This window comes from Jatropha curcas, chromosome 5 (assembly GCF_041381405.1).
Source record: "Jatropha curcas cultivar XTBG-Jc1 chromosome 5, XTBG_Jcur_1.0, whole genome shotgun sequence".
In the NCBI taxonomy this organism is placed as follows: domain Eukaryota; kingdom Viridiplantae; phylum Streptophyta; class Magnoliopsida; order Malpighiales; family Euphorbiaceae; genus Jatropha; species Jatropha curcas.
The window spans coordinates 19,858,224-19,880,687 of NC_143155.1; the positions used below are offsets into that span (position 1 = coordinate 19,858,224).

The 22,464-nt window shown below is 28.6% G+C and overlaps 3 protein-coding genes across 3 annotated transcripts; 2 read left to right on the plus strand and 1 right to left on the minus strand.

The window, feature by feature from the left end:
* Window positions 1–6,933: 6,933 nt before the first annotated feature.
* On the plus strand, window positions 6,934–7,672 carry PSAG (photosystem I subunit G). Its single transcript, XM_012218756.4, has one exon. It carries the CDS (start codon window positions 7,039–7,041, stop codon window positions 7,510–7,512), a length of 474 nt encoding a protein of 157 aa, XP_012074146.1. The 5' UTR covers window positions 6,934–7,038; the 3' UTR covers window positions 7,513–7,672.
* A 675-nt stretch (window positions 7,673–8,347) lies between these two features.
* LOC105635682 (glutathione S-transferase T1) lies at window positions 8,348–11,624 on the minus strand. The gene is made up of 7 exons (XM_012218754.4): window positions 11,321–11,624; window positions 11,118–11,191; window positions 9,665–9,725; window positions 9,431–9,484; window positions 9,227–9,306; window positions 8,861–9,066; window positions 8,348–8,746 (listed from the first exon to the last, which is right to left on the minus strand). Exons 1-7 carry the CDS (start codon window positions 11,383–11,385, stop codon window positions 8,534–8,536), a joined length of 753 nt encoding a protein of 250 aa, XP_012074144.1. The 5' UTR covers window positions 11,386–11,624; the 3' UTR covers window positions 8,348–8,533.
* A 4,859-nt stretch (window positions 11,625–16,483) lies between these two features.
* On the plus strand, window positions 16,484–20,791 carry LOC105635681 (high mobility group B protein 10). The gene is made up of 6 exons (XM_012218753.4): window positions 16,484–16,733; window positions 18,290–18,368; window positions 18,635–18,797; window positions 18,895–18,966; window positions 19,767–20,128; window positions 20,488–20,791. The coding sequence occupies exons 1-6, from the start codon at window positions 16,546–16,548 to the stop codon at window positions 20,572–20,574; spliced, it is 951 nt and encodes a 316-aa protein (XP_012074143.1). The 5' UTR covers window positions 16,484–16,545; the 3' UTR covers window positions 20,575–20,791.
* Window positions 20,792–22,464: the final 1,673 nt, after the last annotated feature.

The following is a 22,464-nucleotide window of genomic DNA, read 5'->3' on the forward strand; positions in this document are numbered from 1 at the left end:
ATATATATATATATATATATATATATAAATATATATGTAAAAGACTTATTTATCGTCCGGTATATTGTACCATCCATACCAATATATTGGTGAAGCTAAAGATGAGCTTGTGTATTTTCATACTTATACGAACGTCACACGTGAATTCATATACACATGCATACAATGTTACTTATATAATTTGAGGCACGATAACATGCCAAACCACTGAAATGTTTATTCAATGGGCTAAGTTTAATATTGATGTGTATTGAATATATTAATTATAAAGATTCACTCTTTTCTTTTTCGTTCAAAGTTATTTTTGAAAGTAAAATTAAATCACATTACTTTGGGAATAGGTTCTAGAAGTTACATTATTTAGTCCTAACCCCATTTTTGAATGACTGAGTGGTTGGTGTCACGTGTGCAATCGTAATTGTAGTTGCTTGTCTTTAACCATTATATGTCTCTATCAATTCAACATTAAACAAATGTTTGTCCACATCGATTTTGAGTTACGTGTCTTAATACATTACTATGATATTGATTTTCATTTTTTAGTAATATTTCAGACCAAATTATAAGAAAATCATCTTAATAAATATAAAAAAGGAAAACGTAATTCATTTATTATACTTTAATAGTACTAAATGGTCATTTTGTCTTGTTCTATTTTAAAACAAAAAAAATATTAAATTGAATTTCGTTTTGAAAACGAATTTTTTTAATTGGATCCATTTTCATGCGGGCTGGATCCGTCCGGCACGCGGGCCCACTTTCTTAATTTATGACGAAAGATTTCTCTGGCAGTAATTTTTGTTAACCTTTTTCTTTTTTTTTTTTTCTTATATATATATTTATTTGTATATAATCATTATTTATCTCATTTAACTATATATATATATATATATATATATATATATATATTTAAAAAAAAGTTCACCCAACAACATTTTATTTTTAAAGTAATGCAAAAAATATTTTTAAAAACGGACTTATCCGATCTGTCTGTAGCCCGTTGACGGCTGGGCCGAGCTTAGATATTAGAGGTTTGTTTTTTAACAAGCTTTTAAGCACGGCTAGTTTTGGGATGAGTCCGTGCAGGCCAAACCAGATAACCTGTTTCGACGGTGCTAATGTTAAGTTTCAACGTTTCTTTTATAACTAGTGTTAGCACATGCGCGATGCACGGAGTAGCAAGAGGCAATAATCTTTTATAACATCATTCAAAAATAATAAAATGATTATGAAATACATTATAAATATCTGAACCCGTTTAACAACTGAATTTATCCCACCTGATTATAATTACCTATTTAAATACCCAAACCCGTTTACATAAAAATATATATTTTTAAATTTTTAAAAATAAGTAAAAATCATAAAATTATTATTTTGATTTAATAAAAAAATATAATATAAATATTAAATATTAAATATAATTATAGCATTAATTATAATTAAAAAGGTCTATATATATATATATATATATATATATATATATATATATATATATATATATATATATATATATATAATTTTCTTTAGAAAATAATTATTTTAAATATTTTAGAATATTAATTAAATGAGTAGCAGATATCCGAGTCCTTGAACTTGACCCGAACCCGATATGAGTAGTAAAGATACTATCCGAATCCGTCCTAAACTCGTTTATTCACTATCCAAACTTGTCAAAATCAGATCAGGATCTGATTGGGTGTCCGCCGTGTCGAGTAAAATTGTTATTCCTAATTAAGATATGCTTTCTTAAGTATTCTGCGAAGCCTTTCACGAACAGTAGAAAAAGTCATGTATGGTATAACCTATATCAAAAAATGTATGTACAATATTAATGTATTTTCAACAGTGATAATGATTTTGAGAATTTAACTAATTATATTGAAATAAGAAATTATGCTCTTTTTATTTTTATGTTTATGATTTACTATAAATGATAGTTTATTTATTTGAAATATTAATGTATTACTTATTTAGTGTAGTGTGTCCTAAACATGTAAATGTCCTACTTTTTTAAAAATTGTCATATCTCGTACATTCTCGTATCTCATATTCGTGCAACCTAACTCCTGACTTATGAGACTACTCTATACACCAAACTAATCAATCAGAATTTTTTTTTAATTACTAATTAAAAAAGAAGTAACTTTTTAATTTGTTTTTGTGTCATTGAAAAAAGAAATTAAGTTTTTTTATTATTTTATATTTATGATTTATTATAAATGATTATATATTTATTTGAAATCTTAATGAATTATTTTATTTAGTGTAATAAGTTTTAAGCGTGTGAATGTCCTAGTTTTTAAAAATTATCGTATATGTACATTTCAATTTATATTTTTTAAATTATTTATAAATTATTTATTTAATAGTAACATATTATTTATTTACATGCAAGCGTATATATTACTTATTTACAATAATTTTTTCACTTTCCACGGATGACTCGACTTACTTAATACATTATACAATTGTTTTGCATATGTGAAATAATATTTTAACTGTCTTAAACTTTGAAACTTTATAATTAATTTATTTAGCTCACTGATCCAATAATTAAATTCCAATTGATCGAGTAATTCCAAATATTGAACTCAATAGTCCATTGGAAATATTACATAGCTAATTAAAAAATTCTAATTTCTCAAATACCCTCTGAAGATATTATTTTCTATTTATATAATATTTTCTGAAAATATTCACAAATTTTGTAATTTTAAATTCGATAATATAATCAACTGACTCAATTTCAAATATATTATATTATTCATGATAAAAATAGCAAAGGATTAAAAGAAGTTTCTAAAAGTAGATGTAAATGCTTTCCGTTTTTATTCTGTAAATTAGCAACGGAGTTCAGCATTTAGAAACGAGTTTCTAATATCCAATTCTTTTGTGGTAATTATATCATTTATTTGCTAAGGGATCAATCATTTTTATATTTACTATAACTTAATTAATATTAAACTAATTATATTAAAACTGAATACTTAATCTTTTAATTTTTTAAACTGATTTATTTCATGAAAGTTTATTTCTCATAATAAATATCCAAAATAAATACTAGAAAATAATATTATTATTAATAATAAATGATCCTAACAAATTTCATAGTTAATTTCATTTCCTTTGTCCAATATATCAAAGGAAATATTTTAACTAAATTTATAAAAAATTATTGATTAACAACTTAATTAATATAATTACCAAATAAATATTTTTCTATTTTCCATGTTCTGTATCTTTTATTTCTAATATATATATCATTGTAATTTCTAATATTAATTTTAATAGTACTTTAGTAATAATAATAGTAATGAAGGTAATAATAGTATTTTAATAATATAATAACAAACAATAATCCAATAATATTATTTTCAGTAATAATAAAATCTTAATAATTTCATCAATAATATCTTTCCTTAATCATTAATCTTTATATAATAAAAATAATATTATTATCAGCTATAATAATTTTAACAATTTCATTAATAATATATTTTCCTTCCCTTCTCTTAATATTGCTATTTGGTTTAAGGATGTCCCTCTTTCCATTTGGCCTTTTAATATATTGGATTCTTCTTTTTAATATAATCATTTGTTTCCTAAAAAAAAAAAAAAAAAAAAAAAAAACCTTTTACTGCATCACTTTACCTTCCTTACCAAAATAGTTTACTAACTAGTTTTGATGTTAACTTAAATTTATTATTCTTTGAAAATAAAAAATTTAAGAATATTATTGTTTTATTTCATTTTAGATTGTAGATTTATTTTATTATGATTAAAATTAATTGATTTATCTCTAATACTTATATGTAATTCAAATGCTATGAGCCATTAATAGACTTTTAAATTTTAAATTTTATCTTCTGCCTAATAGAAAGCTTAATTTCAAGATTAAATCACCTAATAAATTATAATAAAAAATTTTTTAATTTGATAAAATTTTCTTTTAACTCACGTAATTACTCTAAATTTAAGAATTTTCTCTCCATAAATTTACCACTAATTAAAATTAAGACTAAGAAAATTGGATATACGGTAATTTGAGGTGATAAATAGAAAATTATAGAATGTAGTTATTGCGTTTAATAGAGATAGAGATGAAATTAGGAAAAAATAAAAATTATTTTTTAATTTTTCAAAATGACAGACAAATAACTTCTAAAATGTGACTAATAAAAATTGTTGGAGAGATTACTTAAGTTTTTTGTGCAAAATAATGGTATCCGGACCGTCTAATCCGGCTCGAGCTTAGTTACAGTTAAAGTTTTTTGCCCCTTCCTGCAAGTGTATTTAGTGGGGATTGAGCCTAAGAGCTCTTTCCACATACCTAGCCTGCGTTGTCAATTGAGTTACAACGTTTAAATTATTTTAATTGATTTGTAAGAAAGAGAGATTTATTCGTGAAACATCTTAAATCAAAATTCTAAAAAGTATTAGGGAATTAATGAAAATCTACAAAAAAAGGCCAAAGGCAAATTACTATAACACTCATGCTTTTGACAAAAATAATGCTCTCTACAAAACTATTTCTCAATCTAATATCATTTCAAAACTATTTGCCAATCTAATGTTTGTCTTGACATGGAAAGAGAGTGTTGCACTAAAACCACCAATTGAGTTGATGGTTTCAGTGCAATAAAAAAAGTAATCAATACTGACAAGCAGTAAGTAAAAAGTAGTTATATGAATGAACAATAATTTTTATTTTGTATTGAAACCACCAATTGGATTGGTGGTCTCAATACAAAATAAAAATTTTAAGTTGTCAATTTGTCTTTTTACTAAAACACACAATTCGTTTGGTGGTTCAGTACAACTGTGAGATGTAACTACTAGTCAGCAAAAAATATGTAGGGAAATAGTGTTTGCTAAAAGTCCACCAAATTAATTAGTAGTTTCAATAAAAAAATATTTATTCACCGACACACATATAATCTAGTGATTTTAGTGCAATGCATTTGATATGTGCAACGAACTAGACGTTGGATTTCATTTTGAGGTGCAGAAGTTGGAGCTATGATAATTATTCGACATCTTTTTATCTATTCATTTAATTTCTTAATATAATTGAATAATAAATTTTGCTCTTATTTCCATAATTACTGACTTGGCCATGTTTTTATTTCCATATTTCAATTCCAACCATCTTTAATGTAAATTTTGGCTATTTTTCTGTTGAAAACCTTTCAAATCAAATTTATCAAGAATCAAGGAAACTTAATTAAAAACATAAATAAATCTAAATAAAAATTAATTAAAGTAATTAAAAACACTAAAAATCCTAATAAAAATTATATTAAAAATACTATAAAAATAAGACCTATCACACCACAATTTGAGTGGAGTGTACCATCTGCAACATCAGAAATGTCATTGAACATTCATTACACTCCATGATGGCAATCCATTAAATCCATACTTCTTGCTTCAAAATAGGCGAGGTAACGTTACTTCAATATACAGTACCTGCTTTCAATACTTCTGCGATGTTTTTTGGCATACGTGATGGATTTACATCTCATGCTAGGCACTCATTCAATGATTTCTTTGAGATGATGATGTACCTGAGCAACAAACTCATCTAACATTTTCTAGCCCATAATAACCATTTGTGAATGTAGTTTAAGCTCCTCGCATGAGTGTCGATATAAATACTGAGCATGGAGAAGAATATAAAGGTATTAGAGAAGATGCAGTACGCTGAAATCCACGTCGTAATAGGAGGCCTCCAAGGTGTAGTATAAGAGGATATGTGGGTAGATATTAATATGATTAATTTTTCATGTATTAGTTATTACGACATTTTTAACATCATACAAGTTCAACTCGAAGCACTTTATTACTCTCGGTAATTTTTAACTGTGTAAGGAAACTTATGTTGTTATTACTTAACTTGAAATAATTGTAAACCAAAACCACTAGATCATACATGTGTTTTAATGAAAAAATATTTTGAGTGAACAATTATTTTTTTATTGAAATCACTAATTAATCTGGTGGACTCTTAACAAAAATACTATTTTCTCATATACTTTTTGCCGACTTGTAGTCACATCTCATAGTTGACTAAAACCACTAAACGAATTGTGTTTTTAGTGAAAAAACAAATTGATAATTTAAAATTTTCATTTTGTATTGAGACCAATTGGATTGGTGGTCTCAATACAAAATAAAAATTATTATTTATTCATATAACTACTTTTTACTTAGTGTTTGTCAGTACGATGTACTTTTTCTATTGCTCTGAAACCACCAACTCAATTAATAGTTTTAGTACAACACTCTCTCCTCATGTCAGGATAAACATTAAATTTGTAAATAGTTTTGAAATTATATTAGATTAGAAATAGTTTTCTGAAGATCATTATTTTTGTCAAATGCCGATATATCATTTAACGTCAACAATTTAGTCTCAATTTTTAGAATTCTAAATTTTTTCAATACACTTTTAATCTTTATTTTTTATGTTATATATCATTTTAGTCCCTAATAATTTAAAATATTATAATTATTAAACTATTGTAAAATAATTTTTTTTAGAAAAAAAAGAAGGGAGCAAAACTCAACTAATTAATAGGTAACAGCATAAATATTGCACCCTTTTTGCTCAAATTGAAAAAATCTTTAATCACTCAAAATCTTGTACTTTTATTTAACTCAATTACTAAAAATGAAAATTGGAATGAAATTATTAAATGATATTTTCATAATTGTTATAATAATAATTTAACCAAAATGGTAAATCCATTATATTTTTTTTTGGTACAATAAATACATTATATATACTTTTGTTGCATATATGTGTAATTTTGGTTGTCCTTCGAAACCAAGAATCTCTAATCCACAAAGGACCAATAAAACAAAGCCACCTCATCTTCCAAAATCTTTCTCCTATCATTCCATCCTCACAAATCTTACTTCCCAAATATATGGTTTCTTTATCCTCCTCCTCCTCCTCCACCACCACCTCCACTATACAAATCTCATCCTAAATTTTCAAAACCTCCAACTCCAACATCACCAGCACCACCAATGGCAACGTCCACCTTATTTTTCACACCCACCATCCAAAACCACCACCAGACCAATATTTCCCCATCCAATGTCTCTTTCCAAGGCCTTAGACCTCTCCCCCTAACCAAAGCCACCAAGAAGCTCACAACCACCACCGCCACCAACCCAAGAAAGAACTTGGCCATCAAAGCAGAGCTTAGTGCACCACTTGTTATAAGCCTAAGCACAGGGCTCTCTCTTTTTCTTGGTAGGTTCGTTTTCTTTAACTTCCAAAGAGAAAACGTAGCAAAACAAGGCTTGCCGGAGCAAAATGGAGTTACCCATTTTGAGGCAGGAGATGTTAGGGCTAAAGAATATGTTAGCCTTCTAAAATCAAACGATCCTGTTGGTTTTAATATTGTTGATGTTCTTGCTTGGGGTTCTATTGGTCATATTGTTGCTTATTATATCTTGGCTACCACAAGCAATGGCTATGATCCCAAGTTTTTTTAATTTTGCTGCGTAACTTTCTTTGTATAGTAGCGATCCAATGTTTTTAAATTTCTTTTTCTTTTTTTCATGGAAAAGTTTAAGGTTTGGATTGGTTAAGTGTTATTCATGGTTGTAACCTTTTGTGATATTTGATCTATTGAAGCTTGGAATTTAAGATCAATTTTAATGCCTTCTTTGTTGTTTAGGAATTTATGTTGAATAATATATTAATTAAAATTATAAAAAAACATCAGTGGAGGTTTATTATTTGGTCTTGCATTATATTCCATAACTAAATATTAATCAATTAAAATTATTGAATTATTGCCTATTAAATGCAGTCTGATTGATCTTATCAATTTTATTTGTTGTGAGGAGGGAGACATCACATAAATTTTTATTAATTTAGCGCTAATCATTTAAAAAGGAAGATTATTCATATTGTATAATAAATATTATTTTGATTAGTTTCAATGATTAATAATTAGTTGAAAATATTAAAATTAAACCTTCAGTAGACTATTGATTATAATTAATTTGTTCATTTTTGCTTTTAGATTATTATTGACACAGTGGATGAATGAAACCAAGAACATCATATGAATTTTCTAAGGAAAATTATTGATTACAACTAATTTTCTTATTAGAAAAGATATAAGTCTATCTATGGGTATCGGTTCATCTACGTACCAAACTAATTAAGTGTCATTTAAAAAATGAAAATTATTTTTTTTTAGTATAATCAAGGGTTTAATTATCTCGAGCTCAGAGTGTAAAGGGTTTTTTCCCTCTTAGCAAAAGAATGTTCATGGCTTTAACGACAGATAACAACAGAAAAGTGTTTGGAACTCTATCAAAAACCAAAGCCATTGATTGCGATAAATGGCATTTCTTTATTTGAGAAAAGGGTATGTAAACAGAGAATACATTATTTTTCTGAAGTAGCTTCGAAATTTCAATGATCTTTGGCTCAATCTACACAGGATAAACCCAGAAATGCTTTATTCATTTTCTTGGGCAAACATAAACATCAAATAGATTGCTATATCTTAGAGAGATATACTGTTTTCGAGCTTGATTCCATCTCATTTATTGCCCCCATTGACAGTTGTTTTTGCAGATCTGCTTTAAATTCAAAGAGGACTTGATGCATTTCATCAAAGTGAGGCCTTGTTGCATTTCTTGTATTCTCAATCCATCGTTGAACTTTCCTATAAGGACCAAGTATTCGATTCCGATCCTTCTCATCCAAAAGCTAAATCCAAAAGTAAATTTTACAATCAGATCATAATAATACATATAACCATATTTAAGCCCTATTTAATACAAGTCATACACAAAAAGCCACACTGAATTTTTATCTGCATACCTCCAGTTGCATTATTTCACAGACAAGGCTTAGATCTGCTATGGATGGTTGGTTGCTGCCAACCAAAAATCGTCCACTCCCCTTGAGCCAAAAGGATTCTATCTTTGACAGCGATGAGAAGAGAATTTTTTCACCTTTGGCTGCCGCTCGTGGATTCAGGGGTAGACCAAGTGCAGGCGCCATTGCAGTATTCACAACATATGTAACTATTGAAGAAGCATGAAATCGAACATCAACCATCAGAAAGGGGTAAACCAGCCAAGAACATCAACTTATTTCTGGATTAGAAGCATGTTAAAAACCCAAATAAACATAATACTTATACGTATCCAATAGATGTTTAAGATCAAATTAACTATGACGTACGTGCTCCCAGTCGTAAATTTAAGTGATGCCAATCCAACACTGATTGAATCTTTGCTCTCTTGAAAAGATCAGCTGGATACCTTAAAGCATGGAATATGAAAATTGTTAAAAAAGCGATTTGCAGCTTACAACCATGTTAAGCTATTTATGTCACTTAAACACATAATCAGAGATTCAATTAAACAGATAAGCAACTGTACTTACCAATGGTCAGCAACTCCAGGAAATGCACAAGCCAGATAGCTAAGGATTGCATGACTGCAAAAAACAATTAAGAATTCAATTGCAAAAAGGGGAAAAAAAGGGAGTTCAAATTCTCAAAAACGTAACAATAAATCATAACTTATGAAGCACATACAACTAAATAATAGAACAAAAATTGCCAGTATTGCCATTCAAATAGATTTTCAGAACCTAGAAAGAAAGACTGCACAACACCTTTCAAACAGCTTGAATCTTCCATCAACTATAGCTGGTACTTTCCCAATAGGGTTTATCTCTGTAAATACAACATGGGACAAAAACGGCTCGGAAATGTTAATCATTTACAAAAAGATGGTATTTTGAATTTGACTCTCTATTTTACTTCAAAAATCATAAGATTAGCTTGCTTTTTCTTAAGCATTCCAAACCATTACATGTTCGCTTCAGAAAATAGCTAGACTGACTAGCTTATTCTTAAACATTTTAACATTTTAACATTTTAACATTTCATTTGCTCCAAAAACCGCAGCTTTTTTTTCAGCATTACAAGATTTCTCGAATCAAATAATTCTCAAATGCAAATTTACCCTCCTTTTGTAAATAATTTCACTGTAGCACCTTTTGGATAAAAAACTTATTTCTAACTCTGGTTATGAAAATTGCCAACAAACAAGAACATTGCCACCCTTGAATCTTCTGTTCAATTTTTTTTTCCCTCAGTTTGTTGGTTTTGGGTATGGGAAAGAGATGACTAATCAATATCGCATCTATCAAGTTTTTGTCCACATATACATGGGTCATGACTTGTTGCCTTGCCTATGTTGAAACATGTTGGAACAGTATTATAGTTATAGACACGTGTTATTAATAATTTATTAATAATAAATTAAATATATATATATTTTTAGAATGGAAAATACTTCATTAAGCAATAAAAGAGTTATCCAAAGCAATAAAAGGAAAAACAGTAACCAAATAGCTTCATCTAGAATACTAGAAACAGAAAGCTTTGCTAATATTTAGTTATTTATTAATTTCCAACTATGTATTTGTATTTCAATTATTTATGAAATAGAGTAAATGATATAAATTTTATTATCTTTTTCACTTTTAGCGTTTGGATGTTTTGTTTTCTATTTGGTTTTTTTATAAGATTTCGGTGTTTTCTTTCTATTTAATATTGAATATGATTAAATATGAATTGAATTTGATTTGTTGTTAATAACTTTAATAGTTTATAATGATTTATTTATTGTTGTTGTTAAAAATTTTATTTATGATTGCTTGTCCTTTGTAAATTATAATAAATATACTTTTTCAAAGTTGCTATATCTTTGTATTTTTTTTTACTTTTTTTTACGTGTTTCTCATATTTTTATTTTTGATAATTTTTAAGATTTTGTTGTCTGCATTTTTTAAATTTGGAGTTCGAGTCTTGAATATAGAAATTGTCAAATTAGAAAAGTCTTGCTTCTATATGAACCTGCAATATTTGAGCTGGATTTAGGTAGAGTATAGTGGACTTTTAATACCAGAATTATAGAGAAAAAAAAGAAAAAAAGAAAATTCCACGTTTTTTTCATTTCTGTTTACCATTACCGTTTCCGTTTCTATGCAACGGGCTTGGTAAGAACTCAACTGTTTTATAAAATCAGCTAAACCAAAAAAGAAGAACGAGGAAGAATACCTTTGAATTCAGGAGATAACTGTTGACGCTTGGTTAGGTCGATGTTGATCTCCTCAAAGTCTATCCCATTTACCCTGTATATAATTAAATTACCCTAATGAAATGTACTCAGGAAAAACAAAATCCCAGCTTTAAATTTGCAGCCAAAAACCATTGAAAATGGACTTAAGCAGAGTATAGAGAACAGAGGAAACTAAAATTACTTGCAGAAGATAAGAACTGCCCGTGCTGGCTGGGACCTTCTATCTGCATATATCTTCAGCTTCATTTTCTTGCTTCTCTTTTAATCTAATGTAGAGCAAGTTGATGTCTGATTCTTTTCCTTTTCCTTTTTAATCTACCAACTACAGAATCAATGGTAGGACCCCATTGCTATAATGCCGGAGCCATTGGGAAATATCATGCTAGAATGTGTGTTCACAGAGAAAAAGCTTATCTTAGATGCTTTGTCGTTTACCAGTTTTTGGCTTCGGGTTTTTAAAAATCTTATCTTAAATACTTTTTGTCTTTTTTTCTGTTTTTCGTAATTTACATTGAGCCTTCTGATATCAACTAAGAAGAAATTAAGAATTCTGTTTGCATAGGCTTGATGCCGATCCCAGAATTGAAGAAATTTGCTTGTAAAAGAGCACCGTACGTGCAGTTCATCAAATTAAATTGAGGATTCTTTGCATTTTTTGCATCCTTAATCCACTGCTAAACTTTCTTGTATTTGCTCAGTATCCGATGATGATCATTTTCATCCAATGGTTATACACCAAACAAATAAGTTTACATATACATGAACATTATGTCTTCCTCAAGTAACTACTGTGTTAGTAATTTTGAAGTTAAAACCAAAAAGAACGCAAAGAAGCGAAAGTATTAAATAAAGCTGCGTTATTTTGCAGACAAGGCTAAGATCTGCTTGTGATGGTTGATCTGCTTCAAGCAACAATTTCCCTCTGTCCTGAAGCCAAATGGACTCTATTGTTGACAGAGCACAGACAAAACTTTGTCACAAAATCTAGGCTTGCCCATTTGTTAGACAATTGCACACAAAATCTAGGCAAGCTCAAGTTAAACCCATGGTACAGGCTGTGTTAAAAATATCATACAGGCCATGAATTAATCTTCATGGCCACTATAACATTGTCTTTGGAAACACTCCACTTCTTATCAATCACAGCTCGCAAGATATATATATATATATATATATGAAGGAAGAATGATGCTCCAGGAAATAATGCACAGGCAAGATAGGTAACACATTAAGTTAGTTTAAAATATATTACATGACAATAACAGATTTTTATTCTTTAACCTGTCAAGTGTTTGCAAGTTGCAGTTTTCATAGCTCATTTGGGAAGATATTCTGCCAGGGCTACAAAGCAGGGATACCTCTTATTGTGGGGTCCTTCCAACTCGCTGGACACACACATTTGAAAAAAGAAAAAAAACAAATAAACACGTTTTTATTGTTGGTCAAAGAAAAAAAAAAAGAAGAGATTCAAACGTTTATGAGTACCACACGTTTGAATGAAGAAAAAAGAAAGGAAAAATGGACGAGTAAGAATTTTAAAAAAAGGTTCCTAAAATTGGGAAAGAGAGAAAACAGTAAGAATTATAATTTTTGGGGTGGTTTTTTTGGAAACACTTAGCCCATAAATCTCGGTGTCATATATTATTTAATTTTACCATTTTACCATGGTTATTATTTCTGGTGGATTCGATCGTCAATATCTAATACGTACTTATTAGAGCATTTTTTCGCGGGTTCCACTCGGGATTATATCTGATCCCTCTGACTGAGAGATTTTGAACTCGAGACCTCTTATTCTTAATATAAGTGAAAAGACTAACCAGACCACAACCTGATTAACAAATACTTATCCTTTATCACCATAATAATAAATTACTAAGGATATTAATATTTTTTTATCAAATTGAGTTAAAAATATTTGTCTACTTTTTAATATTAGCGAATTAAATTTAAATGTTCTTAATTAAGTTAAAATATTTCTTCCTTTCTTATTTTGTAGAAACACTAATATATTTATCATGTTTTTCTTAATTTTTGTCATTTATAATAATAAATTACTAAAAATATTTTTTTCCATCATTAATAAAATATATTGGATATTATATTACATTCTTATTCTATTTTATTAAAAAAAATATTAATATTCATAGTTAATTTAAAATATTTCTATTTCCTAATTGAGTTCAAATATTCCTGATAGTCAAAATCCTTTCTCCTTTGTTTGTTTTATAAAAACATTAAGATTCTTAATTAAGTTTAAATATTAATCAATGATATTATATATTGTTTTTTCTAATATCTTTTTTTTTTATTTTGATTATACCTAATGATTTTTTTTTTTTTTGAACTGAATATTCTACGACTATAAAATTATAACACAATAAATAGCTAATTAGTGACAACTTGATGAAGAAACGTAAACCACATTGAATTATATTCAATAAAATTCAAAATAGCCAAAAGAAAAAGAAATAGGAGAGATTACCTTTTGTACTGCAAACGCTATGCACAATAACGAACCATAAAACAAAAGCATTGAAAATAAAATTAACAAATGGGCTTACTCTCTTTGTATTTGGGCTTTAAAACAGGGAAAGTTAGAATACATGAATACTACCGGCTTTGGAACTTTATATTTGCCCAAATGCTAAAGCTGGCCGGCCCAAAAATAGAATCCTAACAATATATAATAATTATTTTTTCATATTGAAAAATGTATTATAAAATAATAAAAATAATAAAAAAGTAGGGATAGAAGTAGAGAGATAATAAGTACAGGGAAATAGACTTCTATACAAATTAGAAAAATAGACTTCTAACTAATTAGAAATATAGAATCCTAACCTACATAAAACATTCATTAATTTCATAACACTTGATATGATTTTTATCTCTCAAAGAATGTCGTATTACAAATCTTACTAAGCAAAAATCCCGTAGAAGAAAAAAATTTGTAAAAAAAACAACAATATAAACTTCACTAAAAAAAATTAGTGAAGGAAAAAAATAAATTAATCTTTTCTTAAGTATGCGATAAAATTTTGTCCCGTTACCAACTTTTATTAGAAAAAACCAATGAAATAATCATTTGGTTAAATGAAAAAATAGTACAATAAAACATTATTTAAAGAAAAAAAAACGATACAGTGCGTATTTACTCATCTTATGAAGATATTACTTGAAAATTTTGAGTGTATGCATTGCAATTTTGTACATAAATTCTATAAATTTGTAATATGAAGTGATTTGATGAGCAAATCAACAATATTGTGAATTTGTTAAACATCAATATCGCCGACACTACCATATATGTTCCTATCATTATTACCATCCATGTTAGCATTTCCTACCCCCAATCTCAACATCTACATTGCTCCCTCCAACTTGGCTGCCTTCTTCACTAATTTCCACATTAGGAATGTCATTTCTCCCACTGCACATGTTCTTAAACTACCCTCTATGTTTCTATCACTATTACCATCCGTATTAGCACTTCCAATCCCAATCTCAGTATTTACATTGCTTGCATTTTTGGTTCAGCGCAGCCAACCACTTTAATCACATTAGAACATAGACTTATACTATAGTGAGAAGTACATTATCGTGTAACGGTAGTAAATTATAAGATAAAGTAGTGTATTTTCTAAAATAGATTACGGCATAATATATATGGGGATAAAATTATAATTTTTTTTAAAATTCAATAAATGTAATTTTATGTTTAAAAAATATTTTTTTTTGTTCGTTTTTCTTCATTTTTCTCCTTATTTTACTTTTTTTTTAATCTTAGAGTTGAAAAATTAGCAGATTGTTAAAAGGATTATATATTTTGAAGATAATTAAATATTTTAAGGATTATCAAAACTATAACATGCTATAGAAATTAAATAGTAACTCATGTTAAAAGGCAAAATTGACATTTCAAAATTATTTAATGACAAACAGCTGTACAAAAGAATGTAATAATTGGATGGAATTAAAATAAAAAGTTGTTATTTTCTTTGTTCCAATTTTTTATTAACAAATATTAAAAAAGTAATTAAACTGAATTTATTTTATTTTTTTCCTTTTTTGTCCTTAACACATCAATAAATGAGTGAATTAGTATTAAGACTACATTTCTACTTACACATAGTTAATGCATTTCCAAAAAAATAAAAATAAAAATTGACAAAATGGATTTTGTACTTTAACCAAAATCTATTTGAAGTAAGTTCGTCTATGTAAATAAAATGTCCAAATTAGAAATTTTGTTCAAGTAATGAAAGGGAGAGAATAAAATAACTTTTGAATTCTAGGAGGAAAACACAGGGGCATGAATGTAAATATACTATACTATGTTGATAAAATAGATGAGGACTAACTTGTCCAAAAATTAATTCAAACAGAATTTTGTGCTCAAGCTTATACATGACTGAACTCCTTACCCTACCCGTACAAGTATATGATGCCCGATAAGTGTAAAAAATAAAAAATAAAAAAATAAAAAAAAAAGAAAGAAAACGAGGAAAATAAAATAAGAAAAATAAAAAACCTGGAAAATAACCGATGATACACTTTGTTTAAACAGTTTTTTTTTTTTTTTTTAATGCGCTTTACTTAAAAAAAAGTTAAAAATTTAAAAAAGAAAAGGGTTGAAGATGAAATATTTACTATACAATTATATTGTTTGATATAATGAGAGTTTAATATTTTTTTTACTTGTAAATTTTTTACATAATTCAAAATTACGTTGTTTCAAGCATTTTTTAAAATTTTTTAATAGTTTCCTTCATTAACAATATTTAGGCAAAATAAAATGATAATTTATTTTATTATTTTATAAAATTTATTAGTTTTAATCATTATATGAGTATAATCATTGTAAAAGTTATTTAAAATAAAATTTACCAATATTTTTTTAAAATTCACATTAATTTTTTTGAAATAAAGACGCTTAGAATCGAATTTTTATTTTTTACTTGAAAAAAAGAATACATGTATCGCTGAAAACCGTAATTCAAATCAGCTAGAATCAAAATTGGACCGTAATCAATAATTTAAAAGCCGATTCAAATTCAACATTTTAAAAATTTTAAATCGTCGATTTCATGAACCGAAACTCACTATTTAGTTAACTGGCCATATCTAGTCTTAATTAGGTAAGTTGTTATGAATAATAATATTATTATTCATGGAACCCGCATTTGGATTAACTGGTCATGCCTAATCTTAATTAGGGTAAGTTGTTATTAATAATAATATTATTGTTCTTCTTATTATTATTCCCTTAAAGGTTCAAACCCATAGAGAGGATAATTATTAATTATTAACTGGTCCATTATAAAAAGAAAACAAAAATTTGAAAAGGAAAAACAAAATCTATTAGGCTAAATCTTTCTTTACCTCCCTTGTCTTGACCAAAAAATGTCGACCCATAACCCAATTGCTACAGTTATTTCACCTCAACAACAGATACAGAGCGAGACAAGCAACGGTCAATCCTTCAGGTCGTACCCTCCAGCAACGGCCCAGTATCAGGATGTTGTTCAAAGTTCAGACCTTTTCTGGGAAAAGCTCAAAGCTTTTCACAAATCCTTTGGCACCAAATTCGTGTAATTGGATTTTTCATAAACCCTTTTATGTTACTTCATTTATTTGTAATATTCAGTTATTTTCTACATCTGGGTTTTTTTTTTTTTTTTTTTTTTTTTTTTTTATATATACTTTCTTGTGATTCTGCTTTGTAGTTTGAGTTCTGTTTCTTGAATAATTTTTTTTAGTGGGGTTGTCTTTGATTTTATGCTTATGTATTGATTTTTGCTCCCCAGCCACCTGTATTTTTCTCTTTTTTTTTTTCAAAAAAAAAAAAATATATTTTTATGATTTTTTATGCTAATATCTACTTGTTGAGAGTAACCGACGTCTTTCTATTCTCTCACTTAAGCTTATCTGATTAAGAGTCCCAAATAGTTGCCTTCTCCTAGAGTTGAGTCACTGGAATTTTTGAAAGATGGACACTCCTTTTTAAAGTCTAATGTGGTTTTTCTTCTCAAAATAAATAAACAAATACAGATTAAAAAAGGAAAAAAAAGGGCTAAAGTGGAGTTGATATACAAAAGAATTGAAGTTGTAATCAGTTGGAGATTTTGTATTTGGGAAAGATAAGCTAATTGGGTCTTACATGAAGCTTTCCTGTGTTATTATCTTGAGATGCTGTAGGGCTATATAATTTTACTACCTTGATTTTCTCTTGTTTCCTTATAGTTGTGCATGAAGCTATGATGTTTAAAATGAGGCTTGAAATGCGCTGTTAAGCTTTGACGTTTAGCTGTCAAAAGCACTTCCATTGTAAATTTTGTACTTGATTTTGGTTCTACATGAAGCAAAAGCACTGATGTTATTTGTTCTAGACGTGACGGACCTTCATATCTTGGTATGTACGGTTATTTCTGTGGAAGAAAAGTATATAGGTCAAAGATCATCTTATATAGCGTGGATTTAGCATGTGAATCAGTCATAGGTTAATGATTTATATGATGGAAATTCTGTGTAAGAAGATGATTTGCAAGTGAATGTCTTGGTCTGCTTATTTCTGTGAAAGAAAGATATATAGATAAAAGATCATCTCATAAGTCATGGATTTATTATGTGAATCAGTCATAGGGTTAATGATTAGGTTTAATGATTTATAAAATGCAAATTCTGTGCAAGAAGATGACTAGCGAGTGAATTTTTCAATCTTTTTATACAAGTACAAGGTACACTTGGATTGATCTTCGGAGGAAAGGTGGATTGAGATTCTTAAATACTTGAACCTACTGGAGGCATTTGTCAATTGCTGGACTCGATAATTTTTTAGAACTTAGATAGATAATTAACTCTATCTGGTCTAACTTTTTGCTGCACTGACATTTCTCCCTATCACGTTTCACTCTTATTTATTCTGCACAAAGAAACAAACTATATAACCTTTACCTTATGAACTTTATCATTTCTCCTTACGGATCTTTGCTTCTGTATCTTTTTCCCTCATCTGCATGCAAACATTGATTTTCTATTCTAATGCAAAACTTACTAGACAAAATGTACTTTTTTTTTTAAAAAAAAAGTGCTCTGGATTGGATGAGAATGTTGATTACAATTTTCGTTTCTATTTTTGCTTGAACAGGGTTCCTACTGTGGGAGGAAAGGGTCTTGATCTTCATCATCTTTTTGTGGAGGTGACATCTCGTGGTGGCCTTGAGAAGGTACGGATTGTTATTGTTCTTGTTGTATTTTTCATTTTTAATTCTTTGTCCAAATAAAAATTGTAACTTAGAGCTATTGCATTGCAGAACTCATGACATACACTCTAATAAATTGGTGTAACCTCATTTACATCGTAGTTAAATAAATATACTTTCAAGTTCTTAGTGCATTGCATCAACTTAAACTTTCCAATTTTAATTGCGATGTCTAACTTGGTTCATGTCTTATAGCTTCTCTTTTTTTCAACATTCTGGCTTGGTTGCAGGTAGTTAGAGATCGGAAATGGAAGGAAGTGATTGCAGCCTTCAAGTTTCCATCAACAATTACCAGTGCATCTTTTGTCTTGAGGAAGTATTACCTTTCATTGCTTTACCACTTTGAGCAGGCCTATTTCTTTCAAAAACAAGCCCCTTCAGTCTCAATGCCTGGTACTTAGAGAGAAGGTTTTCAGTTATTCAGTAACAGATAATGTGTATGTTTTTAACCTATGGATTGAAAATATATGCTTCTGTTTTCTTTTCACAGATTCTGTAAATGGGAATCTTATTGATGGATCTGCAGCTCTAGAAAAAGGTGTGGCTGTGAACCAGTTCTCAGGTGAGGATATATTCTTTTGATGTAATGGCTCTATCAGTCTGCGGTTTAGCCATATTTACTTTGTGTTTGTGTGGGTTTTGTTTCTCTCTTGTACTAGCTACACGTGATATTAGTCTTTGGTTAGGATCTTGTAGTCACCCCTACATGTTTTGAGATGGTACAGAAGATTTTGAAGAAAAACATATGATCAAAGAGAAATGGTCCTTGTATATTGGTTATCAATGGCTTCTTGTAATTAGAATTTGCAGGAAAAGTCTAGCTTTTGTGTCTACTGCTGCATTTAATGTGTACCAGCTGCCAAATTATAATAATTTCGATGCTTCATGTTTTGAGGCCCTTTACAATCAAATGCCAATTTAATTTCTTTCAGTGGGTACTTACAACTAACTATTAGTTTCCTATGCCAATTAATTTGAATATTTTTTTGAGTTACTGAACAAACTGATCATCAATGAATTGAGCATGTATGGAATCTCTTCTACTGCAAAATTCTCCAGTTACATTGTGAAACACTGTTGAAATTTTGCTAAATCAGACATTTATCAAGGATTTATGATATGAAATAGAAAGACCTAGATCGCCCAAAGCAGATTCATACACCTTAGCCACCGCCTCATCAGCGATGACCACGTCATCACTCTGTCAGTTTGCCTTGACAATTTTGACCTTTTCTTCTATTTTAGAATCAGTAGTACCTTTGCCTAGTTGTTTATATGGTGAATATCTTAAGACGACTGTTGGATATATCCAACAAAAATAGCATCTTGCATGAGGATATTTGCCCGCTCTTTTGGTTGCAGGAAGTCTGGAATTGCAGCTTGGCTCTTCAGTGAGTGGAACCATTGATGGAAAATTTGATAATGGATATCTGGTTACTGTGAGCTTGGGTTCTGATCAACTGAAAGGTGTTCTATATCACAGTCCTCATGCATTTCACACATCTCAGAGTTCTCATACTTCAGATTTACCTCCTCGTCGGCACCGGAAGAAATCGCGGTTGTTGTTACGTGATCCTTCTCAGACTAAGTCAAATAGGAGCAGCTATAATTTCTCCTTTGCTGAACAGTATACCCGGACAAAACCTCTACACTATTCGGACGAGACAACTATTAACAAGAAGATTGGGCATATATGGAACAACCTCACAGAGAATGAAAAACAGGTAAATAAGCTCTTTGATTTTCTTTGTTGATTTCTGTATTATGATCTCCAGCTGTGATGTTGCAATTAGTACATCCTTGATCCTTTCACAATTTCTGTCTTAAAATTATTATGAATTTCTTTATTACTATTATTATTTTTTTCAGCTAAAATTCTCGATTACAATTCATACATTGTTCATTGGAGAATGTGCCTGAATCCCAAAAAACACAAATAGATTATGTTATGTAAATATATATATCTACAATTGCTCAATTTGAAAGATGCGACTTGTAGAAACATCTCTGATAAATGCATGTCGTACTTCCGGTGATTTTATGTTCTATCACAACTTGTTCGATTTCTATTGCTGTGATGCAGATTTATCAGGAGAAAGGTTTGAAGGAGAAGGAGAAGGAGAGATACAAGAGTGAAATGTTGGAACATAGATCATCTTCTTATGTATAGTGGCTTACAATGTTCTAGTTAGGACACTAATTTTCTATCTTAGCTTCAAATTGTTGTTGTGTTGTTGTTGCTGGTCAATTTTGTTCTAATCAAAGATTTATCTGACAGATGTGATATCTTGACAAGTTTTGGACCTGAAAAGCTGTTCACTTATCTGCTGAATTTTATTTATTTAGACTTGTATGGGTAATGGCAGCTTCATATCCTGTTTCTTACAGTTGCAGACTACAATTATTTGGATTTAATTAGAAAAATTACCTAACTTGTTGAAGAAGAAAGATTTGGATTTAATTTTGAAAAATCACTTAACTTGTTGAAGAAGAAATCTAATCACGATAGTAAACAATTAAGTCTTGTATTTTTTACCAATTAGAAGTCCAAAGTGACCAAATAGAGTATTTGGTATTAAGCAATTATTTAAGTGGTATCTGACAAATCCCTAATAAATCTCTATAAAAACCTTCCAAAACAAATTCTCTTTACTAATATAATCTAAATATAAAATTTCACTCTTTGTTCTCTCTTCTTCTTATTCTTCTTGTCAGTCACTGGTGAGACTACTCTAGCAGTAATCATTGACTACATCGGTGGTGGCGCGGCCATTTCCACTGCGGCCATTGTCGAATTGATGCAATGTCTGGTGCCAAGTTGGTCCATGACTCACAAAAGAGCAGGTTCTTCTTCTCCAGATAGAATTCTCGAGACACTTGAAACTCTAATCTTAGAAGCTGAAAGAACCAACCGATCAAGAGAGTACTTAAAAGAAAGATTTGATATAATCAATAAAGATAAAGATGACATACATGAAAATAATCAAGAAGCCAATGAAAAAGAAAGCTAATAAGAAATTCTAAGAAGTTATTAGAATTTATAAAGAAAGAAGATAGAAGAAGAAGAAGAAGAATCGTTATTGTTTCTGACTGAAAAAGGTTCGTCAATAAAGATATGCAAATGTGATGAGTGCTTAAGGAGTTTTCCGACTGGACAGGCAATCGGCGGCTATAAATCCTATCACCGAAAGCCTGACAGAGGAGGCTAAATTGACTTATATCTGAAGAAGGGTTATCGACAGTATGGTAGTGCATGAATTAAATCAATATTTGCTTAGGAAATTAATTCTAGTTTGGGTATAATAAGAGAAATGAGACTTGTAGCAATAGAAAAGATGTTTTTGTATTCAAATTTGCATCAAACAAATTTCTAATGAATTGACTAATTTTTCGATTTCTCATTCAATAACTGATATATATTGTACTGCATTTGTATATCAAGTTATAGTTAGTGTACCACATGACAATAGATTCAGGGCTTGCTTAATTAATATTTTTCGATAATTTTAATTTTAATTTAATTTAATTTTTATTTTTTTAAAATATTTATTTTTTCTAGAAAAATGCAATAATCATTTGTGTACTTGCCAATTGCCAGAATTCATTAAGGATAATGATTACATTTTACAAATAATTAAAAAAAACAAACTGATAAAATAATATAACAAAGATAAAAATCAAGATGCTATATAATCAAAATTTGATGAGAAGAAAAGTCTTATATATTTGAATATAACTACCAACTAAATAGTAATTCAATTGCCTTTATTTTTGAAAAATAAATAAACTTGTTATTCAAAGAAAAAAAATTATAAAATCACCATTTGATCCAAATTACATGGATTTTCATGTGCAATTTACTCTAAAAAAAAAAAAAAAAAGCTAAAATTCTGGTAAGAATTTAGCCAAATAAATTTATATGACCGCATGAATTACAAGTTTAAAGGATAAATTGAATTAAAATCCTTTATTTTATAAAATTTTATGAGATTTATTTACAAATTTAAATTTTTATGTTTGATATGAAAAAAATAAATTCTATATATTTGAATATAATTAA

Bases quoted from the DNA above. Each gene is read 5' to 3' on its own strand.
- LOC105635681 (XM_012218753.4), top strand. From the start codon at position 16,546: ATGTCGACCCATAACCCAATTGCTACAGTTATTTCACCTCAACAACAG. The intron at 16,734-18,289 runs GTAATTGGATTT...TTGCTTGAACAG, and splicing joins TCCTTTGGCACCAAATTCGT to GGTTCCTACTGTGGGAGGAA. The intron at 20,129-20,487 runs GTAAATAAGCTC...GCTGTGATGCAG, and splicing joins TCACAGAGAATGAAAAACAG to ATTTATCAGGAGAAAGGTTT.
- PSAG (XM_012218756.4), top strand. From the start codon at position 7,039: ATGGCAACGTCCACCTTATTTTTCACACCCACCATCCAAAACCACCAC.
- LOC105635682 (XM_012218754.4), bottom strand. From the start codon at position 11,385: ATGAAGCTGAAGATATATGCAGATAGAAGGTCCCAGCCAGCACGGGCA. The intron at 11,192-11,320 runs GTAATTTTAGTT...AATTATATACAG, and splicing joins GCAGTTCTTATCTTCTGCAA to GGTAAATGGGATAGACTTTG. The intron at 9,307-9,430 runs GTAAGTACAGTT...CCATGCTTTAAG, and splicing joins CCTGGAGTTGCTGACCATTG to GTATCCAGCTGATCTTTTCA.